At 41.2% G+C, this 25,283-nt stretch overlaps 1 protein-coding gene across 2 annotated transcripts in view; it reads right to left on the reverse strand.

Moving 5' to 3' along the window:
* Positions 1–16,916, reverse strand: part of GRID2 (glutamate ionotropic receptor delta type subunit 2) — a 664,166-nt gene extending 647,250 nt beyond the window's left edge. The window contains exon 1 of one of the 2 annotated variants that reach the window (XM_079306473.1): positions 15,931–16,916. In XM_079306473.1, coding sequence (XP_079162599.1) covers positions 15,931–16,018 — 88 coding nt within the window. In that variant the 5' untranslated portion in view covers positions 16,019–16,916. The remainder of the gene's footprint in view (positions 1–15,930) is intronic. The other variant, XM_079306474.1, reaches the window with a different exon arrangement.
* Between the last annotated feature and the right edge of the window lie 8,367 nt (positions 16,917–25,283).

Genomic DNA, 25,283 nt, shown 5'->3' on the forward strand with positions numbered 1-25,283 from the left:
TAGGAAAAATCTAAAGTATGCGAATATTTCAAGGCTGCAGTCAGTCAGCAGCACCAGCAGTCTGCAAAAATATTGTTTTGCATGACATAAAAACAAATGCATCAAAAATTCTTTGTTGTGTCACTGCAAAAATTTCTTGGCTTCACAATTTATGATTATTAGTTAGGAGAAAATCCCTGAGCTCCTCTACCTGCTCTTCACTTTTCATTGCATATAAATACAACTCAATACAGACTATACAATGAACATGATCAAGTATAAGTAAGTCAGGTACTGTGACCAGCCAAGTCAGCTCTAGGACCCTCAAACCAGTGCCATTTATATCATGTAACCAGCAAGAACTACTATTTCATGAGGAGCAGACTCATAAATAAGCAATTTAAATAGGATTTTAGTACGTATTTTGGCTCTAAATATTGTGTTGTGCTAATAAATATAATCTGTCAGCACAGATGGGAAAAAAAGAAGTAACAGAAGCAGAACTATTTCCCATATAGTTTCAAGCTAAAACTATTTTTGAAGCTTTCCTTTGCCTTTCTGGTAACATAGATACAAGAGCATTGTCCTTGGGCATGAGACCAAGGAAATTAAGCTGATGGGAAACAAGACAGCAAGATTACAAAACCTTCACCATGAACTGCTTTTTACTATGCACTTTTTACAGACAGCACAATAAACTAGTCCATTATCTCAGGTACTCTCACCACAACATGTGTACTTAGCTATGCTATAGGATGAGCAGTACCAGGGAACACAATTTTCCATTTAGCTACAAATTTCAGACAACTCTTGCCTTAAAGCTGCTGCCTCAGGAACTCCTCCAGTTCCTCCCTATCATTATGCCATATTTCAACAAAAATATGCTTGCACAACAGTACACAAACACACTCATCTCAAAGGTACAGATCTCCATAAATACAGGTTTTTGCAACGTAGGTACTGTGAAGATAAATGTCCTTGCTGGTGTCAAATTCAGTCTGGAGGGAACAGCCCAAGATATGGTGAAGAGAAGTACCTGCCAAGTGGCAGAGAACTCTCCTTTCTTGGCTTCACCTCTTGGCATTTCACAAGCACAAGAAACTGCTGGCATGCAGGTAAATCCTTAACCACCCCCTGGAAATGGTTTCTGTGGCAGCAAAGCAAGTGGAAGGAGGGATTGGATGGGATGGGATGGGATGCTGTATACATACAACAGGATAGTCAGGGATGGCCAGGAGCCCATCCAAGCTGTATTGGTGAGAAGGTAAGGAAAGGAGGAGAACCTTACACACCTGTCCAGAAATTAGCTGGTTTAGCTGCCATGAGTTACTCCCCAGCAAACTGCATCAGGATATTCCTGTGAGAACTCACTCTCAGCTTTGTGTCATTTAGACCCACAACACTTTTAGCCAGGCTAGGCTGCCTTTTGCCAATCACACTTTTTAAAACGCACTTGTTTATTTATAAATAAAGCTAGATTACAAAGAAGGATTTACAGTAAGGACTATGAGCACTTCTAAATTTTTATTTTATATCTCACAAAACACCTCTCTGCACAGTTTTAAGAAAATTCCAATTATTCTAAAGGAAGAAAAAGACAACAAACACGTGCCTTGCACAGCACTCTACCATTTTTACACTCAATCATGGAAGCAAGAATTCATTAAGACCTGCAACAAATCACTAATCACCTCTACCTTGCCCCTCACTCTCTGGTGCTAGAATAAGTGCTTCCTTCTCTCACTCCTGGTGAAATCAATCTCATTCTTTGTCAAATGCTGGGAATGAGAGGGATCAGTAAAAAGATAGCTGCTAGAAATTGCTTTGAGTCCTTTCCAAAACAATGGATTTATGAGTTAGAGATTGGCCTCCTTAGCCCTATCATGAGCTGCTTCTTAATAAAGTTTAGTTCCTGCTCATATGTGCTTTGAATGTCAGTATTGAAACAGTTTCAAGAGGCAAGATAAACATTTACATACAAGGAGACAAGCAGTGAAAATGATGTGGGAATGCATCTGGCTTCATTCTCATGCAGGTCACCATGGGACAGACCCAGCAAAGATTACTCAGCGCCCAGTCATGAAAACCAGAGATCCCTTCAAGGGCCACTTTATCGACAGACAACTGTTGGATTGGCCAATTCTATTCCATCAGCCCACTATTCACTGTAAATGTGTGAAAAATCCATCTGGTTTTATTTCTCTGTATGCACGAGATATGAAAGGAAACAAAAACCTGTCTAAGCAAAAACCATGACAAGAATACTGTTATGGTCAGACCTCATTCCCACAGTTCAAACAGTCTCTGTTCCCTCAGCCTCACACAGATGTTTGCTAACACAATAGAAGGTGCCTCTCTGCACTCCCTCTCACATCAGATAAACCACAATACTGCTCACTGATAGTACAAGACAACACAGTTGCTTGAAATGAGTAAAGACAGCCAAGAAATCTTTCCTTCATCCTGGATATAAAGCTACTTGTCTCAAACAGGTGACTTATGGGTAATCAGGCTGTCTACATGAAAAACAAGGAAAGAAGTGTGGGTTTCTGAGGAGCATTTTGGAAGAGGTGAAGATCTTTACACGCAAAATAACGAGTGAAAAGCTTGACTCCTTAAACACAAAATAGTATCAGTTGTACTTCTAGCATGGGAAAAGATAATACAAAACTATAATGCAGGTAGAACTGGTTTATAACTGAGGAGAATTTGACTTAGCCTGTCTTAGCCAAATGGACCACATGGCCATTGTACCAGCTGGCCTATGGATATACACACAGTACCCAGACCTCAGCAGGAAATGCTGATGAAGATTATTTCAGCTACAAGCATATGAGAGATGATCAATTTATGTGCAGAGCAAACTAAGAATATTAGTTATAGTCCACACAAGACTCTGAATAAACAAAACTTAGTAAATCATTTTTAGGAGGGGGGAGAGAAAGATGAAAAAAAGCTTCTACTTGTCAACATTGTTCATTATTTTCTCAAATGGAAGGTTTATAAAATGCATCTTTTAATATGGATCTCCAAAATCCTCCCTAAACAAGACTATCTAACAGCTAGTTAGGTAGTTGTGTAGTCTGTCATGACTAGATTCTTCTCGTTCTCCCTTCTTTAAATACTGTGCAAGATTTTGCTGTTTGCTAACATGAGCAAAGTGGCTTTATTACTGATACAAAAAGCACTTCCTAACAGATACCACCAGTAAGTTACACTGGCTGAATAGGTTCAAAACTGAGGGTCAGACCCTCTTCTTACTACAAGATGAATTACTTCTGCATAGTCAGCTGAGGGAAGTCCAGGGATGGAGATGTTGTGGTACATGAACATTTTCAGCCACAGCTCACACTCTCCAGTGCAGACCAACATTCACATTGCAAAACAGGCTGAGTGTTCAGGTGGTGTTCACAACCCCACAGGAACATTGAACAAAGAATTACCTCCCAGTCCATAAAAGTTACATTATAAGGAATTGAGCTTTTTTCATGTCCATGGGGAGCACACTCCTTCGCTATTTTACCGTGCAAACTGCATTTGTAGTTACTACTGAATTTTTGCTGTGATGTGAATTAGAAGTCATTGTAAATTTAAAGGATTCTGCTTCAAAACTGGGGACCAAGCTGGAAACAGTTAGAAAGAGGCACCATTCTAGTTCATACACCACAAATATTTACTCCCTTAAGTGAGCTGAGAGTGTGACACAAAATCTCTAGTACTTAGTGGTCCCCACAAAGAGTTTGCGACTTCCTGAACTAAAACACTAATTTAGAGTTAGACTTGTCTTCACACCATGAGTCCTCTGCTCTTCCTGGCAATTATAGAGGTTTTAAAATATTACTAATTCTCACTAGCAGATGGTAGTAGCACTTTGTCAGAGCATTATTTCATTTAAGTTAAGACTTTGGAATTTTAATGCAACGGCTCCAAGACTCACTTCTCAAACTCCTCCATAAAAGAGCCATTTCTAAGCTTACATCTACAACTGCTGCCATCCACTGGTTTCCATCCTTTTTAAGAAGTGGCCTTTGAAATAGCAGCATTAAAAATGATAAAATACTTTCAAATCCAAAATGGTCAGGGGGAATTTGTGAAATGAACCACAAGAAACTCCTGTTGTAATACCAAAGCTATGCCAACAACAAAATACAACTCCATGGCCTCTACTCCTCAACTTTTTTCAAAAAACCCAAATGTTGGTTATTTCTGAGGAGCAGACATTTGTTTATTTATTGTAGATGCCTGGAGGTGAGAGCAAAGGAAGTCAGCACATGCTTGCTCTGAAGAGAGGATTAGTCACAATGAAGGGATGAGGGCACCAGGGATGTTTCCAACAGCTTCCAAAGCTCCAACACCAGTAATTTCAATATTTATTTGTTACTCCAAGTTAATGGCCCAAAATGATGCAAGGACCTTGTTTATAGAAAGTTAGCCCCCCTCTCCCTTTCATGCTCTCTCTGTAAACCTAGTATTTTCTGAAAACACTCATACTCCTTACTTGACACAACACAAAGAGCCAATTAATTCTAGCCTCAGGGACATTTGGCAGTCTTACAAAAAATGGGGGAAAAACCATCCCTTTAAAAAATGCTAAAAAAACTTCCAACCTCACAGTACTTTATTGAGCTTTTTTTTTTTTTTTTTTTTTTTTTTTTTTTTTTTTTTTTTTTTAATATGACTAAATCCTGAGAAGATGATTTTCAGCAATAGCAGTTTCCAAATGCCATCATTATCTACTTTCCCCAGAGGAAGTATTTACCTCATCTTTCCATACATCATTCCCTGTTATTAGAGATCATTGGCCTCAAACAGAAAAATATTCTAAAAAACTATTATCCCAGTTCCTAATGTATTATTTGTAGGAAACACAAGCCACAGGCTGTGCCTTTGGTGCCTTGAATGGGGGTTGGACAAGGCTGATGCTGACAGAAAACCAGACCAAATGAGGACATATGCCACGAGATAAGTGTGAAAAGAGATCTACTCACCACTCTGGAGCTTCACTGAAGAAAGGTGCAATTTTATAGCAAGCCATGCAGTTTTTTGAGATGAGGAGAAAGCTAGCACTCACCCCCTCATTCCATGAAAGTCATGGCAGGCTTTGCATCCAGAAGCAGGCTGCATTATTTACCCTTTCCTTCCTTCCTAAATTAGGTCAAAAGTCAATGGAGCAGAAGCTGTGGCTGTGTGCATCCCTTCCTCCTACTCAGCAGCCACAGAAGCTGAGTTTAAAAGGAGGCATGGTACAGACCAGCCTATGAAATAAAATGCTAAGGTAGTGCCAAGGCACAGGAACATAGAATATACTCACAGTTATGGGAGAAGAGGAAGGGAACATGACACTTCATTACTCATTGCTTGCATCTGTGTACAACAGTATTAAACAATACAAAGGTAAAATGGATCTCACTTTTCTGCCAAATAACCAGGTACAACTATTGGCTGAAAAAACCCCACAAAAAAACTAAAATTACCAACAAATCAAATGCTTTATGGTAAACTACAGAGGCTAGACAGGGAGAAACAATCCCATTTTCTAATCTGTAATTTAGTTTCTTTAAAATTTAATATTATCTTCAAGCTATATTGTACTCAAAGCACCATCTGCATTGTGTTAGTGAGCTTTTCAGTTTGTGTCATTACAGACCCTTGCTCCTCTGGATTTCCTAACTTTTCTCATATGCTTAGATATACACCTCCCCTACAAGGCCTGTCCCAAATATAAAGCCCAGTCTCCAAACCACATAATATTTCCTGCTGTTCCCTGAAGCTATCTTGCACTGCCCATCATTCATGCTAAAGCCTCTAGATGTTTCCTGCACCCCTCCATCACCCAGCCACTGCTAAACACATCCCTCAATCCCTTTCCAAAGCTCCCACATCACCAGAGCATTCCCCACAGCCTGCTCCCAGAGCAGCTCTGTGGCAGAGAACACATTTTTCCCCTGCCTGTTGCCTTCAGCCATTTTTATTTAACATACACCCTATGCTCTTTGCAATGCTGTCAAAAATGGGAGAACTTTTTCAAGTAAATGAGCATTTCTCATGTATCTCCAGAACGCATTTCAATTCCAGAACAGGTGAGCTACCTTGAGGACCTGGAAAATAATTTCTCTGAATTGTTTCAATAATATATTCACAGCAATACAGAATCTTCACAAGACTACCAAAGGAGGCTGCAGATACTTTCAGAATCACTGACTATATCTCTTTTAAACAAAGTAGGGAATTTTGAAACATAATTTGTTCCACTTTCCAAAAAAAAAAAAAAAAGTTTGTTTTCTTCCTATCTAGTCTTTCAAAACTGTACCATGAAGTATTTGCTGAAGTGAGACAGAGAGTGAGAGTGGGCATGTGCATAATTGTGCATTAATTCCTGTACTAGGTAAACCCAGAGGGTAACATGGTGGCAGCTGATGATTGCTTCTATTTGGCCAATTCAATCAATGTTACTGGCAGTAACACACTGTAGGTAATAATTATAAACACATTGCTGCCCTTCAGTTCTTGTCAGTTCTTCCAACTCACAGCCCCAGATCAGGAACTTTTGGTTTCAGGCATGCAGCACCAACCCTGACAGGACACCCCTGCAGACATTTCCACCTGCTTTCACCCCAGGTGATCATTGACAAACATGAATGAGAGAATCTGCCTCTCCAAACACACATGAGACTCCAGGTGCACAAACTGAGTCACAGAGATCCAAGCCCTCTCCTGCACTTTCAGCTTCAGATCTCCTGACAGCCAACTTTTTGTTTCATATTTGTACAGCTTCCAGCACAGTGGGGTGCCATTTCACGTTATGGCTTCCTGCCTGCAAGCAAAAAGCCTCCCAAATCTTCATGCTGTTACTTAGGGTGGAAACAAATGCCATCCCAAATTTAAAAAAAAAAAAAAAAAAAAAAAAAAAAAAATTAAAAAAATAATCCAGTCAAACATTTTCAATAAGAGCAGTCCTTCTGATTACTGAAAAAGTGTGTATTTATACATTGTCTATGCATACATTAATACATACCCCCCTGCTTGCTATCAACCTGTTGCATAGAGCTGGAATAGCTCCAGAATTGTAAATTGTGAAGATATTTATAGCAAACACATCAGTGGATATACCTCAATACTGCTTCAGCCTTTTTATTCACAGAGAGGAAAGATGAAGGCAGATTACCTTTAAGAAACATAACCAACTTTTTGAATGTGTCTCAAAAGAAGCCAGATAAGTGGAATTCCAGATAAATTTCCCGAGAAAAAACAGTTTTATCCAAATAATATTTGTATCATAGTGTGTTTAACTTTTTACTTCTGGACATTAAAACAGATATTTAAGTGCACAGAACACAGCGTCCACCACAGCTTCTTGCCATGAACCTGGAATTTGAGAAAGAAAGAAGCTAATAGAAACAGTGAAAAGGAGATTTTAATGTATTTCAGTATGACCTAAAATAGCTGCCACTTTCTCTTGCATTTAACACACAACACACACTGGCCACACACTGCCACTACTCTACAGTGGCTTCACTGAGCAAGAACTGTTTCTTTTCTACTGTCTCCTTCCCTCTAGTACATGAAATGATTTTAAAACGTTTCTCAAATGTTTAAGTTGAACACTATAAAGATCGTAAGAAGGAACAGGATAAACAAAAAGAAACATCCTTGCTTAACAATGTTTAGTCTGGAGATATTCCCACTGTCTACTTTCAGCCCAGCCAGACAAGTTTAATAGTGATTGTAATCAGTGAGATAACTCTGCAGAAGTGTCTTGGCACCTGAAAAATACAACTGGCATCTTGAAAAAAACATCCCAAAGGCTCAGGAGCCACAGTTTGACTGAGATGAGTTCCTGCATGGTTTAAAACCAAAGCAAGCCTATCATCGGGTTTGGGTCCCAAACACAGGTCTGGAGCTGGCATCCCAAGGCATAGTAGCCTGCCCTTTGCAAAGTTTAACTTATCTAATTAAAAATAGGTTTGCAAAATTTATATATCAGTGTACATTAAAATGAGGCACAGGACATCCAGGCCTGGCATTCAGGTCTGCTGTGCTGCCATCCTCTGCTCTCTCCAGAGCTCCTTTCCACAGCACTGGAGTGGTGCTGTTTGATTGTGATTTATCACAAGTGAATTATTATAATGAAATCACCAACTCGATTTAAGCCTCTGAGAAAGATATGGTTGGACTAACAAAAAATTATTCTGCAAAACAAGCAATTATTGTTAGGTTCACTGGATATTGGCCTTAGCAAACCAACTGATTACAGAAAGTTAATGTTTTAAAAAGCAATGAAAAAACAAGGTATTAAATCCTTTAAATCTGTATGAAAGGCTCCAAGAGGAATTTTATAGTTATTTTCACGGCATATTTTATTAGACATGTGATATTTTATTCATGGGTAAAGCAAACATAACAATTAGGAATAATTAGCATTTCAGCACAGAATGTTATCTAATACATTAAAATATACATATAATTCCTCATTTAAATTCTGTATCCTCAGATTTTTCCCCTTTCTGGTTCAGGACTTTTCCACTGAGCATAGCATTTACAGAAAAATTATACAGCTCCCTAAGAAATAGAAACAGACCGAACTACTGGCTTTTGCCTTTGATACCTTATTTTCTTCCCCTCCTTGTATTTTTACTCATTTTCTTTTTCAATTTCCTCTTGAGTATAGAGCTTGTCAGATAAATCCAGCACAACTTACAAGAAACTTTTTCCCTTTCATCTTTTCTTTTCTACCCCACCCCTCACCATTCCACAACTAATGTTGGAATAATGGAAATCTACTTTAAATCTAACCCTGCTCTTACGAATACAACAGTTTACAGTTGACTAAAACTAGAGTAATTGTCTCTGTACCATTTCTTCCACCATAACTTTAATGCTACACAGAGATGCTGTAGTTACTGTATTATCCTTTCTCGTTAAGTATCACTTTTTATGAGGGCTTCTCTTTTTTTTTTTTTTTTTTTAATTTAATGCAGCACTTACAGCTCTCAGAATACCTTTTCCTTGAGCTTTTGTGGTGAGTTCCAGACCAAAGCAGGAAGAAGTCTCTCCACCTGAAGTGCGCTCTGCAGTACAATACAGAACACAAAATACCTCCTTTTCTGAATTAAGTGTATTATCACTGAAACTAGGACATAAATTCTGAATCTTACAATATTGCAGCAGTGCACAACATCAGATGTGCTCCCTTGCCAGGTTTCAGAACTATCATCCAACCACCAGCACATTTAATTTACTAACCTTCAATTTCAGCCTGTGTCCTGCCTGTTAGAGAGATCACTTATGATTCTCCAAGTCACACAAGCCTTTATTAATTGTAGTGGTTGCAGACACAGGAGAATCTTTCCCTTACTCCATCAGCTCTCACAACTGCTTGGCCAACAATAACCAGAAACCAAAGCCTGACACTTGTATAGAAGAATAGCAGAGGAAACTGCCCTAATGGTGCTCCTGGGAAATTCAGAAAGATGCAGCAAGAAAGACAACTTTTCCTCACTCACTCCACCTCTAAATGCTTCCATTTCAGTCTAGATGTTTAAATTACTATGACAAGAATACACAATTATATTCTGCCTCTGTAGTGGGTGACAGCACCACTTCCTCTTCTCCACCTGCTTTTTCAAATGCACAAGCAGCTAAAAGCTGTGCCCAGAAGGCTTTGCCCAGACCTTCCCTAGCTGGTGTTGAGGATGGATAAATAGCACTCCACCAAACTCATTGAGCACATATTCCATGCCCCCTGTCACCCTGCACCCCTTCAGTATTCACCTTTTCCATCACTCTGCTAGCCCAGATGAGCGAGGACGCCACGGCCAACAATGCTCTGACAAAGGCCAATTCTGACAATAGCTCATTTTGGTACCTGCTGCAAGTGACAGGACAGCACCTACTTCCTCATGGACATAATACATGGTGCAGGAAGATAAAATAGCACCCCAGAGGAAGAGGAAGTGCATCAGTGTGCAGGAAGCCCTGTAGGGAGCCAGCACAAGCCTGGGGTACAAAACAGCTCAAAAAAACATGAGCTGTCATGAGCAGCTCCCAGCCACTGTCAGGGTGCCAGCAACCTGCCTGTTGTGCTTTACTCTTGGGCTGTGACAGTCACACTTGTCTCTTGGCATCTCTAGGGTAGCACAAACTGCATCTGGGGCTCTCCTAGATGGGTGTGAGCATGAGCAGAGCCTTGAGCTGGACTGTAAGGTCTATAGGGTGCACAGCTGTGGAGCTGTCCAAGCTCTGACACACAAGCCATGCCTGAATCTAAAACCAAGGTTTTCTTCAAAATTTCACCAGCTTAGATAATAACTGACTTCTTCTGGAATTCAAATCTAACTGAAAAAAAAGGAAAAAAAGGGACAACTGAATTTGCAGATGCAGAAAGGTATCTGAAGTTTCTTCATTTCTAATGTATCACCTGAAATCAATGTTTGGCACATACCATCATGAATCATAACATATGTACAAAACACTTTTTCAAAGTTTGGTAATTTTCTTATAATTGACAAAATACTGGAATACTATTTCCTTTTCTGATTGGTCACTTGCAAGTCCAAACATCAATGGTAATTATCTGTGCCTAGTAAGTTTATAAACACTGAAGATATAAACAAAATAATATCTGGAGAGTGTGCAGATGGAAAAAGTGTTACCATGTTCTCCTATATAACCCAGGTAATTAAGAAAATTTATCAGAAACCGATAGCCAAATAGAACCACTCTTTCACATAAACTGTTTTTAAAACCATTTTTCTACTGTGCTGAAAAAAAATCAAGCAGTGGAGTAGCAGCAACAAAGTGAAAATACAAACGTCAACTCAAAAGCCTCCAATAAATTTCAGCCAAAACCAGGCTGTCATGGCAGATTATAGATAGCTATATATCAAATGGAAGAAAATGATGTAAGTTCAAGTCTATATCTAGGGAGTAACCTAATGGCTTACACAAGTCATCTCTTGCCAATACCACTTGCTTTACAGGGCCAGGGAGTGGAAGAGAACCATACTTAATGCCTTTGTTCATTAAGTTAAATGAACCTTAGTGAGTAGGTTTATGTAGTCACAGTCTTGAAAGATTTTTCTCCAGTGTGTTTTTTCAAAGATGGCATTGTGAGAATGAAGGCTCAGTGCATCCATAAGTAGTCATATGAAAGCACAGAGCAGCAGCAGTGATTGCCATGTCAGACATTTGTTAGGGCACCACTTGCAAACGGATGGTTGATTTTTTTTTTACTCTGCCTTTATCAAGGACAAAGAACCTGGCATAACACTAAGAGTTATTTAGGAACATGAAAAGGAGCTGCCTGCTGAGGTCAGCAATCCACAGGCTCAGTTTAAAACCTTCTGAAGTCAACTAAGCAACTCACCTGGATCATGGCAGACTCTAGATCAGGCCCTGATGATGACTAAGAAACCCTCCAGAAAGCAGTGACACCTAATGGCAAACATGCCTTTGGATGATGGCAAGCCCTAATCTATGCCATGCAAAGTTGTCCCTCTTTAGCTACACGTACAGGGACTGAAGCACTGCCCCAAACCTAAGCACCTGGGAGTGTTTCAGAAATAACACACAGGAGCAGAGAGTTTGTCACACAGGCTGAGCATTTAAGTAGAACACAGTCACTAATAAAGCCTCCTGGCTGCTCAGCCCAGCACACTGGGGTCCAGCTCCACACTTGAAGCTGTGTTTAAAATAAGCAAGTAACCTTCTCACATCCCAGAGCAGGGACAACAGGGACCTGAGTGCTCCCCTACTACAGGCACACAGGTTTATTTGTTTTTAATAAATCTGCTTTGCTTGCTTGTCCTGTACTTTAAAAATGTATGTGAGAGTACTGTAATGAACAGTTAGTGGCATACACTACATACCTCCTAATGAGGCTTCACCAATAGCACAGCAAATTAAATTGCTATTACAAATTCACAACACAACCCAAGCTGCACTGTAGCACATCAACTTACAAGAAGAAATGTGGACAGGCATACCACCAAGCAACAAGAATCCCTTTCCTTTACAGAAAAAAAAGTTACATTTTAGTCACCACCGATATCAAGAGAAGAAACAAGCAATAGACCCCATGTTGGAATTGCCTTGATATTATTAACCATGGTACAGAAGAGCTTAAAAGTGTGAGCCAAAACTCAGGACCCAGCAATGCTGGGAACTTATCCAACACAAGGAATGCTGCAGTCCTGGCCTACAAAGTCTAAAAGCTGAGGTAAGGGCAGAACTGATTTTCTCCCTCAGGAAGAAAAAATTATATCTATAAATATATTAAGAACAGCTATATAATTATATGTAGAAGCATATATAATACATAACTGTATCTCATATATATTTATGAAATTTCCATTAAAAATAAAAAAGCCAAGGGCAGTACACAGCTGACTTTGTATAACTGAAGTTACTGATAAACATAAAAACCAACTTGAGGTAATCAGGGAGGCTTAACTAGATTTATCAGCCTTCAAAAATACTGTAAACTTTATTTTCAGCAAAACTTTTGTACCAGAAAACTCTGTGCCTGCTGCCCTGGGTGATTTTGCAGCACCTAATACGCATATATCTGCCTATATGTTTCTATAGACACAACAGGAAATTCATAAGCATGTAGAGATGTACTACAATGTATGTATCAAGGGAAAATAATGAGCACAAAGTAGAAAATATAAAAGCATGAGGCTATCAGCAGTAGAAGATACAAAGCATACGCAAATTGTGCAGCTGACAAGGAATGCCATCTAATCCCTACTTAATTAAAACTTCTCTAAACTCCTGTTTGGGGAGTGAGGAGTGTGGGACGACTGATGTATGAAGGAAATATCAGGCAGCGTGGCTAATCTCAAAGACTTGGGAGCTTTCGAGCTACATAAATCAGAGCGACTTTTTGAATAGCCTCATAAAACACAGAATCATTACCATTCCACTCATGACTTTCAGATTCTTCCTACAGCATACAGATCATTAGGAAACTTCTAAGCAATCAAGTAATGTGGGACTGATGAAATTACTCAATCAATGCATGGGCTGAGAGAAGCAGCATAATACAGGATTGCACAGTTTTGACATGGTAACCCTGCCCCTTTCTTTTTTGTATAAGGGTAAGGAAAATTATAGTGGAGTCGATTCATTTCACCATTTTCACAAGAGTGCTTAATGTAGTCTTTCTGAACTGCCAGTTCCTATTTATAATAGCAGGGCAGAAGAAGTGTACAGACTATAAGCAGCTCTACCGATGTTTAAAATATGATACAGAAAAACCTTTCTTTTTAAATGTGCACATTTACATATACACAGACCTTCTCTAGAGATCAAAAGCAGAATCTGTACACAGAAGACAGGAATATGAAAAGGCATTATCACAGATAGACACCAGTCATTGTATCCCTCCCACTGACATCACCAAGTCGTTAATGTCTACTCACTAAAATGTAACATTTTTTTGGCATTGTCTAAGAGATGACTGATAAAATGCTTTTGAGACAGAAAGCATCCTTTTACAGGAAACATAAAATGAAATGTAGGCAAGCAAGGGAGTCTGTGCATTATCTTGAAAAAAGTACATACTATTAGGAAAAGGATATGCACAGGTAACATGTTATTTCTTACGACCATCTGCCCCTCTCAGACATGGGAAAATATTTCCTACTTAAGTATCTTAGCACAGCAGAACGAAAAAAAGGTGATGCATTTATTCTGTCTGTTGCCTAAGGCATCAATACTACCTCTGATAGTATTTCTCTTCCCCTGAACTGAGCATTTTGGTTTTTTTCTTTGGCTTTGTAGGTCTTGAGTAGTTAATTCAGCTTTTTGGCTTTGGCTTTTGACTTCCTCTGTAGTCAATTTCTTCGTAGAGTACCCTGCTACTGTTTTGCTCACTCAAATAAATACAGTTTATTACTTATGTCTAAATATTTTATACATAAATTTATTTAACACAAGTGGAAGAAAGCAAAGGGGGGTCAGAAGATCAGTTTACAACATACAGTGGTGTTACTTGGGACCAAATTTTCATCTGTGAGCTGTACAAGTTGGAATATTTAGCTGTGTAGTCATTTACTGTTAAAACAATTGTGACTACAGGTAATTTATTTTCAGAGTATTCATTTCAGTAGATTTAAAGTTGTGTGTAACAGTCATATAGTTTGCCATTTTCATGCCAGCATAAACCAGTCTTTAAAAAGAGCTAATCCCCTTGTCAACTGTACTAATTTTCTCTCGAGACAAATTGTAAGAGAAGCAACTGCTTTGGTTCTGCCAGTTTGGGTTTGGTTGGGTTTTTGGGGTTTTTTTTGTTTCAACGAGGATTTACTGTGTTGACGTATCTAATCACTAACAGTATTATTTAAAAAAAAAATAAAAAAAGAGTTAAAATAAGTTGCATCTATCATACAAAACTAGTAAACCAAACAGATTTTCATTAACATGAGGGCAGAAAACAGAAAAGCTATCATCTCCCCTGATGGTAGTGCAAAGGCACACAGCTTGCCCAGCAGCGCTGCTTGAGCCAGGAGGATGGGCGGCAGCGGATTGCAAAGAAACTCCTCATATGCTACAGTCAAAATTTCCCCCCAAATCCTAGGCTGTAATCGTTTGCTACAAGCTCTTAAGAAAGAAACCCTAAGACGTAACTGTCTCCTAGTGTCGCTTTAACACTCTGCAACTGGGTAGAATTTTAAAAGTCCTTCTCCCTTTAAAAGGAGGGCATAGAGCGCTACCTCCCCTGTACAATATCTGCTGCTCCAGTCGCACACAGCTAGAGGACTGACCCCTATAAAGTTGCGGTACCTAAGGGGAGCGGTGGCTTCAGGGCACAGCTCACGAAGGGCTGGCGCACCGCCGCCCCAATATCGGTCCCGCAGGAAAGCTCCTGACGGCCGCGCTTCCCAAACGCTCTTCCCGCTTCCCCTTCCACAGAAACCCGCTACGGCTCCCCGCGACAAGCACCGGCAGACATATTTACAAAGCCAACCCCGGGGAGAGCGGCAGCTGCCCCGCAGCCGGGGCCGGCACCGCCCCAGGAACATCCCCAGATCCCGGCGGGACCGTGGCCCGAAATGCACCTTCCCCGGGGCAGCACGGCGCCGGCCGCCCGCCCCCGCTCCGCCTGCGTGCGGTGCCTGCAGATGGGCGAGCGGCCGCGGGGGAAGCGCCCTGCTCTCCTCCTCTGCCCATCTCCGCTCCCCTCCCTCCCTCCCCGCGCATCCCCGGCCGGCGCAGGGAACCGAGCGCCGCTCGGCATTCCCAGGGATGCGCCGCCGAGAGGCAGGGCTGCCGTGCCGAACGGAGATGGCTCGGGATAACGGGGAGCCAGGGGCGGCGGGCACCGGCATCACCCGAGCTGCCCCCGGGGCGGGGTGAGGCCGCTGCCCTTGCCGGGAGCCGCGGCCGGGAAGGGCAGCGGGGTGCCGGACGGCGCGGCCGGAGCCCCCCGCCCCCGCGGCTCGGGAAGCGCTCACGTTGCCAAACCACCTGTTCCGCGGCGGGAGAGGAAGGAGGGGTGCGGGTGTGAAGGAAGGAAAAGTGTGGGGGGGTGGGGGTTCTGCGTGGCTGTCGCCGTGGGGCGAGGAACGCGGGCAGGCGCGGGGTGTCCCCCGGCCGAGGGCGAGCCGGGGCAGGCGGAAAGCAGGCTGGAGCTCTGGGAGCGGGGAAGTGCCCCAGCCCTGGGCCCCCCATCCTCAGCCTCATCCAAACCTCAAGGTCTAAAGCACGCACAAACCCCGCCGCCAAGAAACCTTTACACAGCGCGGCAGGGGAAAAAAGAGGACGCCTGAGGTCCTGGTGGAAAGCAATTATAAGAGCGGACTAAACAACCAAAAAAAGCAAGCGAGCAAGCGATAAAAGAGAGTGGGGGCTGCGGGGGGAGGGGGAAAAGCCTTCCAAGAGAGGGAAGGTTGCAAAGGAGAGCCAGAAAAGTGTCCAGCAGCACCAGCAGGCGCAGCACCCCCTTACCGATATGAATGATTGAATCTGCAATCGCCGCTTTCCAGGTTCGAGTCCAACAGACGGACACGACCAGGATGAGGGAGAAAACTTCCATCTCCTCCGGAGGTCCAGGCTTTGTAAGAACAGAGCTCTTCGCCGAACGGCGCTGCCGCGGCGGACAGCGCAGCGCAGGAAGCCCAAGAGTTTGAGGTGCAGCCGGAGGAGCGTGCAAATCCCGATGGCTGGCGCAGAGCCGCGGCTGGGCAGGGAGCGAGCGCGGGGCTCCGAGCGCTTCTCTCCTTGGCCAAAGCCCGCGTCACTTCGCGGGGCTCCTGGGCAGCACCAGAATCGCTGGGAGCGCCGGCAGCAAATCCATCCAGCCCGGGCGCCGCCGCGGGCAGCAGACGCCTCTGCTGGTCAGACAGTCCCCATCCTTCCGCCGGGTCCAGGGATCCGCTCGGTCCCGCTGCTGCACGGCAACTTCCAAGCCACAGCACGCTCGCACACACGGACACGCACACGCACACACGAGCAGACACGCACACGCCAGCAGACACGCACAAACCCTCTCGGCCGGAGCAGCCCCAGGAGCCCGCAGCAAATAGCTCGCCTTCAGCGAGGTGGGAGGAGCGGGCGACCGAGGGAGCAGGCGATCCCGCTCCCGGCAGCCAGATTCCTGCAGGAAAAGCCCCCCCGGAGGCCAAAAAACAAAGTGAACTTCAAGGTAATGCAGATAGTAATGCAGAGATTTCCCCCCACCCTTCGCTTAGAAAAATCGCTTCCCACAACTGGAGGGAAAAAAAAAAAAATCTGCCAATGGAGCCCAGCGTGCTGTCTCTGTCGCGCAAGGTGGTGGTTGGACAGGGCAGGAGCGAGAGGAGGAGTACCCGGAGCGAGGCAGAGGAAAGCAGATGATGATGGTCTGCAGGTTGCTTTTGGAGCTTGCTTTGCTGGTGGGATGCAGAGAGAGCTGGCAGCTCCAGCACCAGTCAGCACGTTGCCTAGAAATGGATCACCTAGGAGAAGGAGAGAGAGCGAGAGATAAGTGCTATCAGCCAGAGAGGGAGAAACAGAGAGAGCGAGCGAGCGAGAGCGCTTCTCTCTAATAACCACCTCCTCCCCCTATCTGCAATACAAGGGAGAAACAATATAGAGCCCTCGTCTCCCCTGAAATCTTCAACTGGGACTAAGGAACAGACATAGACAAGAGTGCATACAGCCTAAAAATACATTGGGGGAGGGGGGAGAGAAAATCCTTTTGAAGTGTTATGCTCAGTTTAAAATAAAAAGAACCCAACCCACCCCATTTTATTTAACCTTGTAACTCCACTGTGGGCATCAAGTTCAAAGCTAGACGGGCACTTCTACTTCTCAGTCTTTGACAACTGAGTCAGGGACGTTACTCGAAGTGGAAAAAGAAAAAAAAAAATCAGGGACACCTGGTCTCTAGGGGAAAATGAAGACCTAAAAATCTATTAATATTACTTTAATTATCTGTGTTCTTGATGGAATTTGCACAGCTGTTTAAAGCAATGAATTAGCTTTTTTCTTCCTCTCTCTTTAGGTAATGGAGAAATTTCTATGGGAAACATTTAGAGCACACTTTTCATGCTCAGGGTTCTATGAATTCATTAACCGATTAATCCTCAGACTTCTCCTGCTGTAGTTAAATACATTATCCCCATTACACAGACACAGAATTGTACAGAGAGGTTAAGTATGTTCCTATAAAATAGTCTAAATCCCCACTTTATGTCTTAATACACTTTCTTCTGACTTTGACTTTTCTAGTCCCGCTAGAGACAGGAAGCAGAAATCAAAGAATTGCTCAAAGCATGGAAGTTATATCCTAAATTCACATGAGCCATTGATAAATCCAGATAGTCAACAAATGAGAGGTTGATCAACCCATTTCCTTCAGAAAAAAAAAAAAAAAAAAACCTCTTTTGAAGGCATCTTCTTAGTTATAACACTTCTAAGTTCATCATACCCTACTCGTACCAGTGGCAAGATAATTCATTCTACAAAAAAAAAAAAAGAAAAAAAAAAAGCCAAAAAACAAAACAAAAAACCCCAAAAACAACCAAATCAAACAAAAATAATCAACACCACCAAGAAAAAAAGCTCCAGCAGCAATTTTGACTTTGCTTCAAGTTCTTCTCACCTTGGGAGTTGAGAACTTCTCTACAAATGGTAGCACTCAAAATGCTTCAAGCCTAATCCAAAGCACAAGTCAGGGCTCATCTTTTCAGAGGCTAGAATAGACTCTCTTTTTTCTAAGAGCTGAAACAAATCACAAGTAGAATTGCTTTAGAGACAAAAGAAAAGGTATGCTAAGAGAACAATAGATGAGCAATGTGAAGCTAAACTCTCACAAATTATGTCACTCAGTGCTGCATTTGTCCCAATCTTCTGTACAAGTCACAGATATGTTACCAATAAGGGCAAACAGTAAAAGGGAGTGGGTTTTTTTTCTACAAATGAAAATTTATGCACAGTATCATTGAATGTAATGGGCATTAATTTTACAAGTAATAAATTCTGATTCATCTGAGAAACTTTTGGAGCTGCTTGAGTCATTATTACTTCTTCACAAAAGAACAGAGTTCACAAGAAATGTTAATTCACTTCTTTGGGGGGCATGTCAGAGCAGTACTCTTTAATAATGTACAATGCACAGTAGGCAGAATAGGAAATGTAATGGAACCCTTTGGAAAATTATAACTTTTTAATTCTCATTTTAGATATTACTAAGAATTTAGAGGCCTTATCTAGGAACCAGATACTGACTTACTGACTCTTTGAAGCATCTAGTGCCCTAAACTGGCCACACTAAAGAGAATTTTTTTGCACAAGTCTGTAGACACATATGACAGATAGCATACAAGAGTTTGTATCTCACAAATACCCTCTTACAAATAAAAAAGAATTTTGTGTGGAGTTTGGAATAATAATTCCAGTGGTAAAGAACTCCCCATGACAATTTGAAAGAGACTGTAGTAAATTTAAAAAATAAATTCAGATAAAATTACTTCAAATAATGAACACATTGTTGACTTGATATACATCCATCACAGAGATAAAGTAATTTTCACTTTCATTCCCTTTAATACTCATTAAAAACAAAAACTGATGTTACCCATTTCAACAGAGTGAAAATAATTTTATTCTATGTGGTTAGTTCAAGGTATCATAAAAATATTGAAAAAGAACAGTTGTCTTTTCTATTCAGATACAAAACATTTGCCAATAGTTAAAGATAGGGGAAAGAAAGATTTCAGAACTGAGGAGTTACCAGTACTGTGAAAATATGCTGAAAAATAATGGGCACATCTAGGCCCCTAAAAAGCCATAAGCACCATTCTCAGCACTGTGGAAGCTGAAATTCCACAGGTTTCAGCCATGCCTCTCTTCCTTCACTACAGCTTCCCTCCCAAACACCCTCAGTTCCATCAGCATCCCTCCAGCCCCACAGTGACCTCCATGGGAGAAGTGCCAGCAGCCAGCCATGGTTTCTAGCCACAGGGAGAGGTTCTCTTCTTTCCAGGAGCCTGGCTCCAGTGTGGTTAATGGTAGATGCACCTTGTTTCCACTGATCAGCTATTACAGTGCTGCACATTAATGCAGCCCCTGGAGGACCAGCAAAGAGAGGATGTTCTTGTAAAACAGAGGCAGTGGGGGGAAAATGTGTCTATCTAAAGTTTATTGCCTCTCACCCGTATATAACACACTGCTACCTCATCCAAGTCAGCCTGGGACCTGAGCTGCTGTCTACAGAGGAGACAGAGCTAAAACAAAAAGGTTCACCTGCTTTTCAGTCATTTAAAGCCTTAATTTTGATAACATAATGCCCCTTTCCTATCTCTTTGGCCATACAAGCAGTTCTGACCATGTAGAGGTCATATTTTCATTTGTTGAGTTTTAAGTCCAGGAGATCCTTCAGGTATTTGAAGAAATTCAGATAGTGATAAGACAAACACAACTTTCAGTTTTGGGAGATAAACAGAACAGCTGAGCCTTACAGTTACAGTCCTAAATTCCATAGGAAGTATTACTTTTCTCACACATGAACATGGAACACCTCTTTGTGCATTAAAATTGAATATTTTCTGTTCAAGTGTATTGCCTAAACTTTTAAAAAATGTTTAATGAAATGAAATCAAGTTATACCGTGGGTTAGTCCACCATCCCATTTGCTCCAACACCTTTTTCCATTAAGGCCCATAAGTTATTAATTCAGTGGAAAAAGAACAAACCAACCAGCATGCACCCATCTGACTGTTCTACACTGTTCACAGCAGGAAAGGGAAAAGGAGAAATTCCTTCCTGACCCTACTAAGCCATTATCCCCTGTCAGTTAACATTTTCACCTTAGCTTGCATAGTATGAATCTTAACAGGCACAGAGTTAACCTAAAAATAAAATAAATAAAAGAGGAAAAAAACCCAACCCAGCAGCATTAAACTTCATGACCTTCTGTGAATTCCAGGAGTGTCAACTGGCCATGAGAAATAACATTTATTTTGCTTACTTCTTATTGATTCCACTGTCTTTCATTAAATAGCCCAATATTATTGCAGTAAGAGGTGAGATTATAAAGAACAGACATCTGTGGCAGGGGACAATCATTAATCACAAATACACAACAGTCACGTCCAAACTGTTATTAATGCCATCTAAGCATGGGAGAAAGGCCTGAAAAAGACCCACATACTTTTGCTAAGATTGGCTTCTGTTTGTTGAATTTTAATATAATTTGTTGTCATTTACACTGTATTTTCTGCTTCTTCCTTGAAGTCTTTGTGGGTCATTTTTTTGAATGAATACTCCTGATGAGAAAATTAAGAGTAATTCTGCCAGTCTCCACGTTTTTTGATGGCCTTTTATTTCTCTTCAGATTATATTGGACATTCAGATTTGTCAGCAAATAGCAACATTATAGATTAAATGCAGAACCCTGTAACATCTGGAGTGCTACAACTCAAGAAAGATAACAAGCAGACTCAAGATCAGGACAAGATCAGGACAAGCAGCTTTCTGTAGCAGCCTCCCATTTCAATGGGTACAGGTTCTTCCCATAAGTACACCATTCCCAGATCATATGCAAATTTACATGAGGCAAAAGTTATTAATTCTCTCTTTGTAATTATTATGATGTAGGCTCTGAGAAGGTCTACCTAAATTTAAATTTAAAACTTGCTGTACTCAAGGCTGGACAGATAAATAGTTCATGACTGTAAAACAACATGTTTATGTGGGGCAACATGTTCCATTTGACAATAATAATTCAACTTAAATAACACAGTTTCCTCCCATTTAAAAAATGCAAACTGGCAAATATCCCTCACCTTGCAGTGCTGTATTTTTGTAAAATACCTGCATTCTAAAAGTGCTGGTATAAGGCAGCTGTCTGAGAAACCTACCAAGAGACCATGTGCCACAAGCAAATGTTGCTGTGCCACTGAGCTGGTGCCCAGACTGTCAGGGAGCTCTGCTCACTCCAAGGGGTTACTGGAGTTGACACATCCACTCAGTCTTTGCTTTACCTGGCATAGCTTCAAACAAGAAGTCATCTGGGAGGGCTTTAGTTAAGTGGACATCTGTCCATTAGGAAATAGACTTGCTTCAGTGACCGCCAAATAACCTTTAAATTAAAGCTTTTGCCTACTGCCAACTTTTAGGTTGTTCTGTGTATTATGAAAGAGGTCCAGGTTAATAGGACCATTCCAATTCTAAGTAGTGGCCCAGACATTGACTCCATCTGTCCTGTCACACTTGGAGTGAAGCATGTACTCTTGGGCCTCTGTCATCCCTCCTGAATAAAAGGGATAATCTTGCCTTTACTTAATGCAATAGTTTGAGGACTAAATATATCCATTTTTAAAAACTAAAACTTTTTCTAAAACTAAACTTTTTCCAATTTCCTTCACTCAGTTTCTGCATAGTTTAAATACATGAACATGTGTATATCTGCAAGAATGTGTGTGTGCACGTGCACATGCAGATAGGTAAACAGATAGAAAGTAATTTCATTTGGCCATTATAGAAATAAATAGAACATTAAATATTTACTGCATTTCAACAGACAGTGCATGATGTGGCCTTGAATATCTTATCACAAAAGAATGCATCACAAAACTGGATTCAAGAGTTATTCTGCTAGGCTGGGAAGTTGAGGGGGGAAAAAAAGAGTATCAATGCAATACATAGCAAGGATTTCAAAGTTTCCTGCTTTTTCAAAAACTACAATGTGATTTAATTGAGAGCTTGTGTTTTATCCTTTAGCCTCACTACATAAGTGAGGAAGTGGTTATGAAGTAAAGTGAACCCTTAGACCAACCAATGTTATCAAATGATTTGGCAAGGACTGCTGTTGAGGTAGATTTATTTTGTCTCCATTTAAATTCATGTTACAGATCTCTTGTGTTGCCTGAACCATCCTGTGATGTGCTAAGGAGCTATTAGGCTGCTGGAGAGAGTGGGACACAGGGCCTAGGAGTCATAAGGCTATTGGGCATGGTCTGAAAAGAAAAAAAGCCCAAACTTGAGAAAATGAAACAGAAGTGGTATCAAGTTATTAATTTCATTGGTACCAGAGCAAATGTGATGCTCTCAGATACATGGATATATGACATCTTTTCAATCTTACCTATGTTAAAAGAAAACTAGAGAATAAATTCTCCCTTCTCTTGCTGCTTCTGCCCAGTGAGTGTTAAGCCAAATTCTTCTAAAGCAAAATCCTTCCTGTGTCTTTAAATGCCCAGCTAGCTGTCCTCCTCAGCCTCTCAGACTCTCACTCAAACTCCCTGTTATTCAGCACTTGGCACAGTTGTTCTCCAGGTCTTTCCTGGTTCCTCCCAAAGATGCTTTACTGTACCTCTACATGGTAAATATACAGTTTCACTTTTCTTTCTTGCTGGCATTCTGGTCCTTCTAATATTCCTCCTCCTATTATTCTCTACAGTCATGACCTTTGTTGCTATCATCCCTTTGCCTCTTCTTTTCTTTCCCTTCAAGAGGTGTGGAAGGGGGAAAGACATGTAAGGCACTCTCTGGCAAAGACACCTCACATTTATGCTGGGTGAAAAGCAAGTCACAAATGGAGGAGAAAGCCTGCAGGGGAAGCAAGAGAAGCAGGGAATATGCTGACAGCTGCAGACAGAGGAACAGTTTGTACCTGTGGATCCTCTATTGGCAGCAGGAGTGGAGTGACTTTCAGCAAGTGCTTGGACACATCTGAGAACTTGTGTAGGGTGTGCCCAGCAATGAGAGTGCAGAGACAGCACTCCTAGCAATTGTCCAAGGATGTGGGTGTGTTTTCTGTTCCATGCCTGTGCATTTTACTCCTAGCTCCTCTCCCAACAGCTATTGATGACTTCAGGCTCGTTCTAGGCACAGATTAGGAGCCACCATGGTAGAGTGGCACCAAGGAAAATACACCAGTCCCTGGAGAAGTCAGGGAAGTTGGGACACTGTGTTTGAGAACGTGGCATATTACTGCAGAGAGAAATCTTCAGCAAAGCTTTGCTGACAGACAGCAGAGCGGTGGCAGAGCACAGTGAAGTCACAGTTCAGATCCAAGTAGCTCTTCATTTAGCCTTTTAGTGTCACACAGGCTGAAGGACTCAGACTATTCTGGGCACTACGTGGAGTGAAAGAGCCAACCAAGAGCAAACCATTTTAACTGGTCTCTTTCCATGCCTTCACTGCTGCTGAGAAGAGAGGAGGCAGTTTCAGCTGTGACAGTAAAAGAAAGGCCAGTTGGAAGTCATCACTGAACCAGAAATGCCTCATGCTGTTTGCTTTGTATAGTGCAAGGCCAGAATCAGCTCAGTCTTCCCTACTGCAAGTGGTGGAAGAGATAATCAGAAAAGCGAAGCATTGGAAAATAGAATTACTGTTGCTCTGAGAGCCTGTGGATGCAGCAGGGGAAAACCTGGTGCACTAGATTCCTTTACCTGTTTGGAAAAGGTAGCAGGAAGCCTGTCAAATCTGGTGTTTTAACAAGAATAGGACTCAATTATTTGTGAAAGGAAAATGGTGCAGACATTGCTGATTATTTAAGACTGTAGTTAGGTTGACACCTGCAAAGCTCTACATATTTCTCTACTGCATCTTTATTTTAGTAATAATCTTTAGTGTTGTTACTGTTATATTAAGAATACTAGCAAGTCTAAGATTTCATTGTGGCAGATACAGCAAAAAAAGCATAGCAAAATATTTCTCACCACAATACAGTACATTCTGATTATACAAGAAAAACTAGAGCTGGGAAGAGAACCAAAAAAGGTAAATGTATTCCCAAGCTCCTGTGCAATAAAATCTGAAGCAGGATTTGAATTTCCCATGTTGTAGTACAGAAAAGTCCTCACCAAAACTATCCACTCTCTGGTCTCTTTCAAGAAGCATCATCAACACAACAAAAATTACTTTTACCTGTAAACTTAGACATGTTTTTAGTACCAGGATTCCAGAAACATTTGATAAGTTCTTGTAAGAACTGGACTGTGGTGTGCAGTGTTTCCTGTCTGCTGACTTTTAAACAAAGAAAATTGTTAGTACAAAATAAATCTCATGTCTTGCCTAAGATATACTCTCCAGTATAATTATTGGTGCAGTTGTAATCTCCAGTACAATTATGGGTTTTTCCAACAAACAAAGCACTGAACAAAATGAAGACCCAGGTAGAAAAAAAGGGCTGATAAATTTGAGAACTGTATAAACCACTGCTCTTATGTGAAGAGTCAAAAAATTCTCCAGGCCAAAAGACACCAATTGGTGTCATCACATATTGGATATTATTATGTCTATTTGTCTCTGAAAGAATTATCCCCTCATAGATGAAAGAAATGTGTTTCCATATCTAAGAGTCTCTAACTGTTCTTTATGATGTATGTTATCACACTGTTACTTTTGGTATTAATTCCTCACTTTTCCTTCCTTCCCTTCTCCCCAAAAGACATATTAAATCAAGGTAACTGAAATAACCTATTTGAAATTTCTTTCTTTGATGCATTAAACATAATTTCCTTCTCTCTGTGTTTTCATCATAACAAACAGCATCATTATAGTTGACATTTACCTTATTCCACAGAATTTCTGTCATAAATTAAGAAAGAACCATTAGATCTGATGACATGGCAAGGGAACAAGTACCTAAATAACATGATGAATTATTTGTGGTGATTTTTAAGATAATTCAACTTTGTCTGTACAGTACCTAAATTTAAAATAAACAACCTATTTTTCTCAGTTGGGCTGGCTTCTGCAAGTACTTTTCACATAATATTTACTCTGTATAACCATCCCAACAGGACTGGAAAGGCTGTAGAGCTCTGAAGTGCTACTATTTCAGTGAAAGGCAGTCAGAAAGCCTTAAT

The sequence above is a fragment of the Erithacus rubecula genome (genome assembly GCF_903797595.1).
Source record: "Erithacus rubecula genome assembly, chromosome: 5".
Lineage (NCBI taxonomy): Eukaryota > Metazoa > Chordata > Aves > Passeriformes > Muscicapidae > Erithacus > Erithacus rubecula.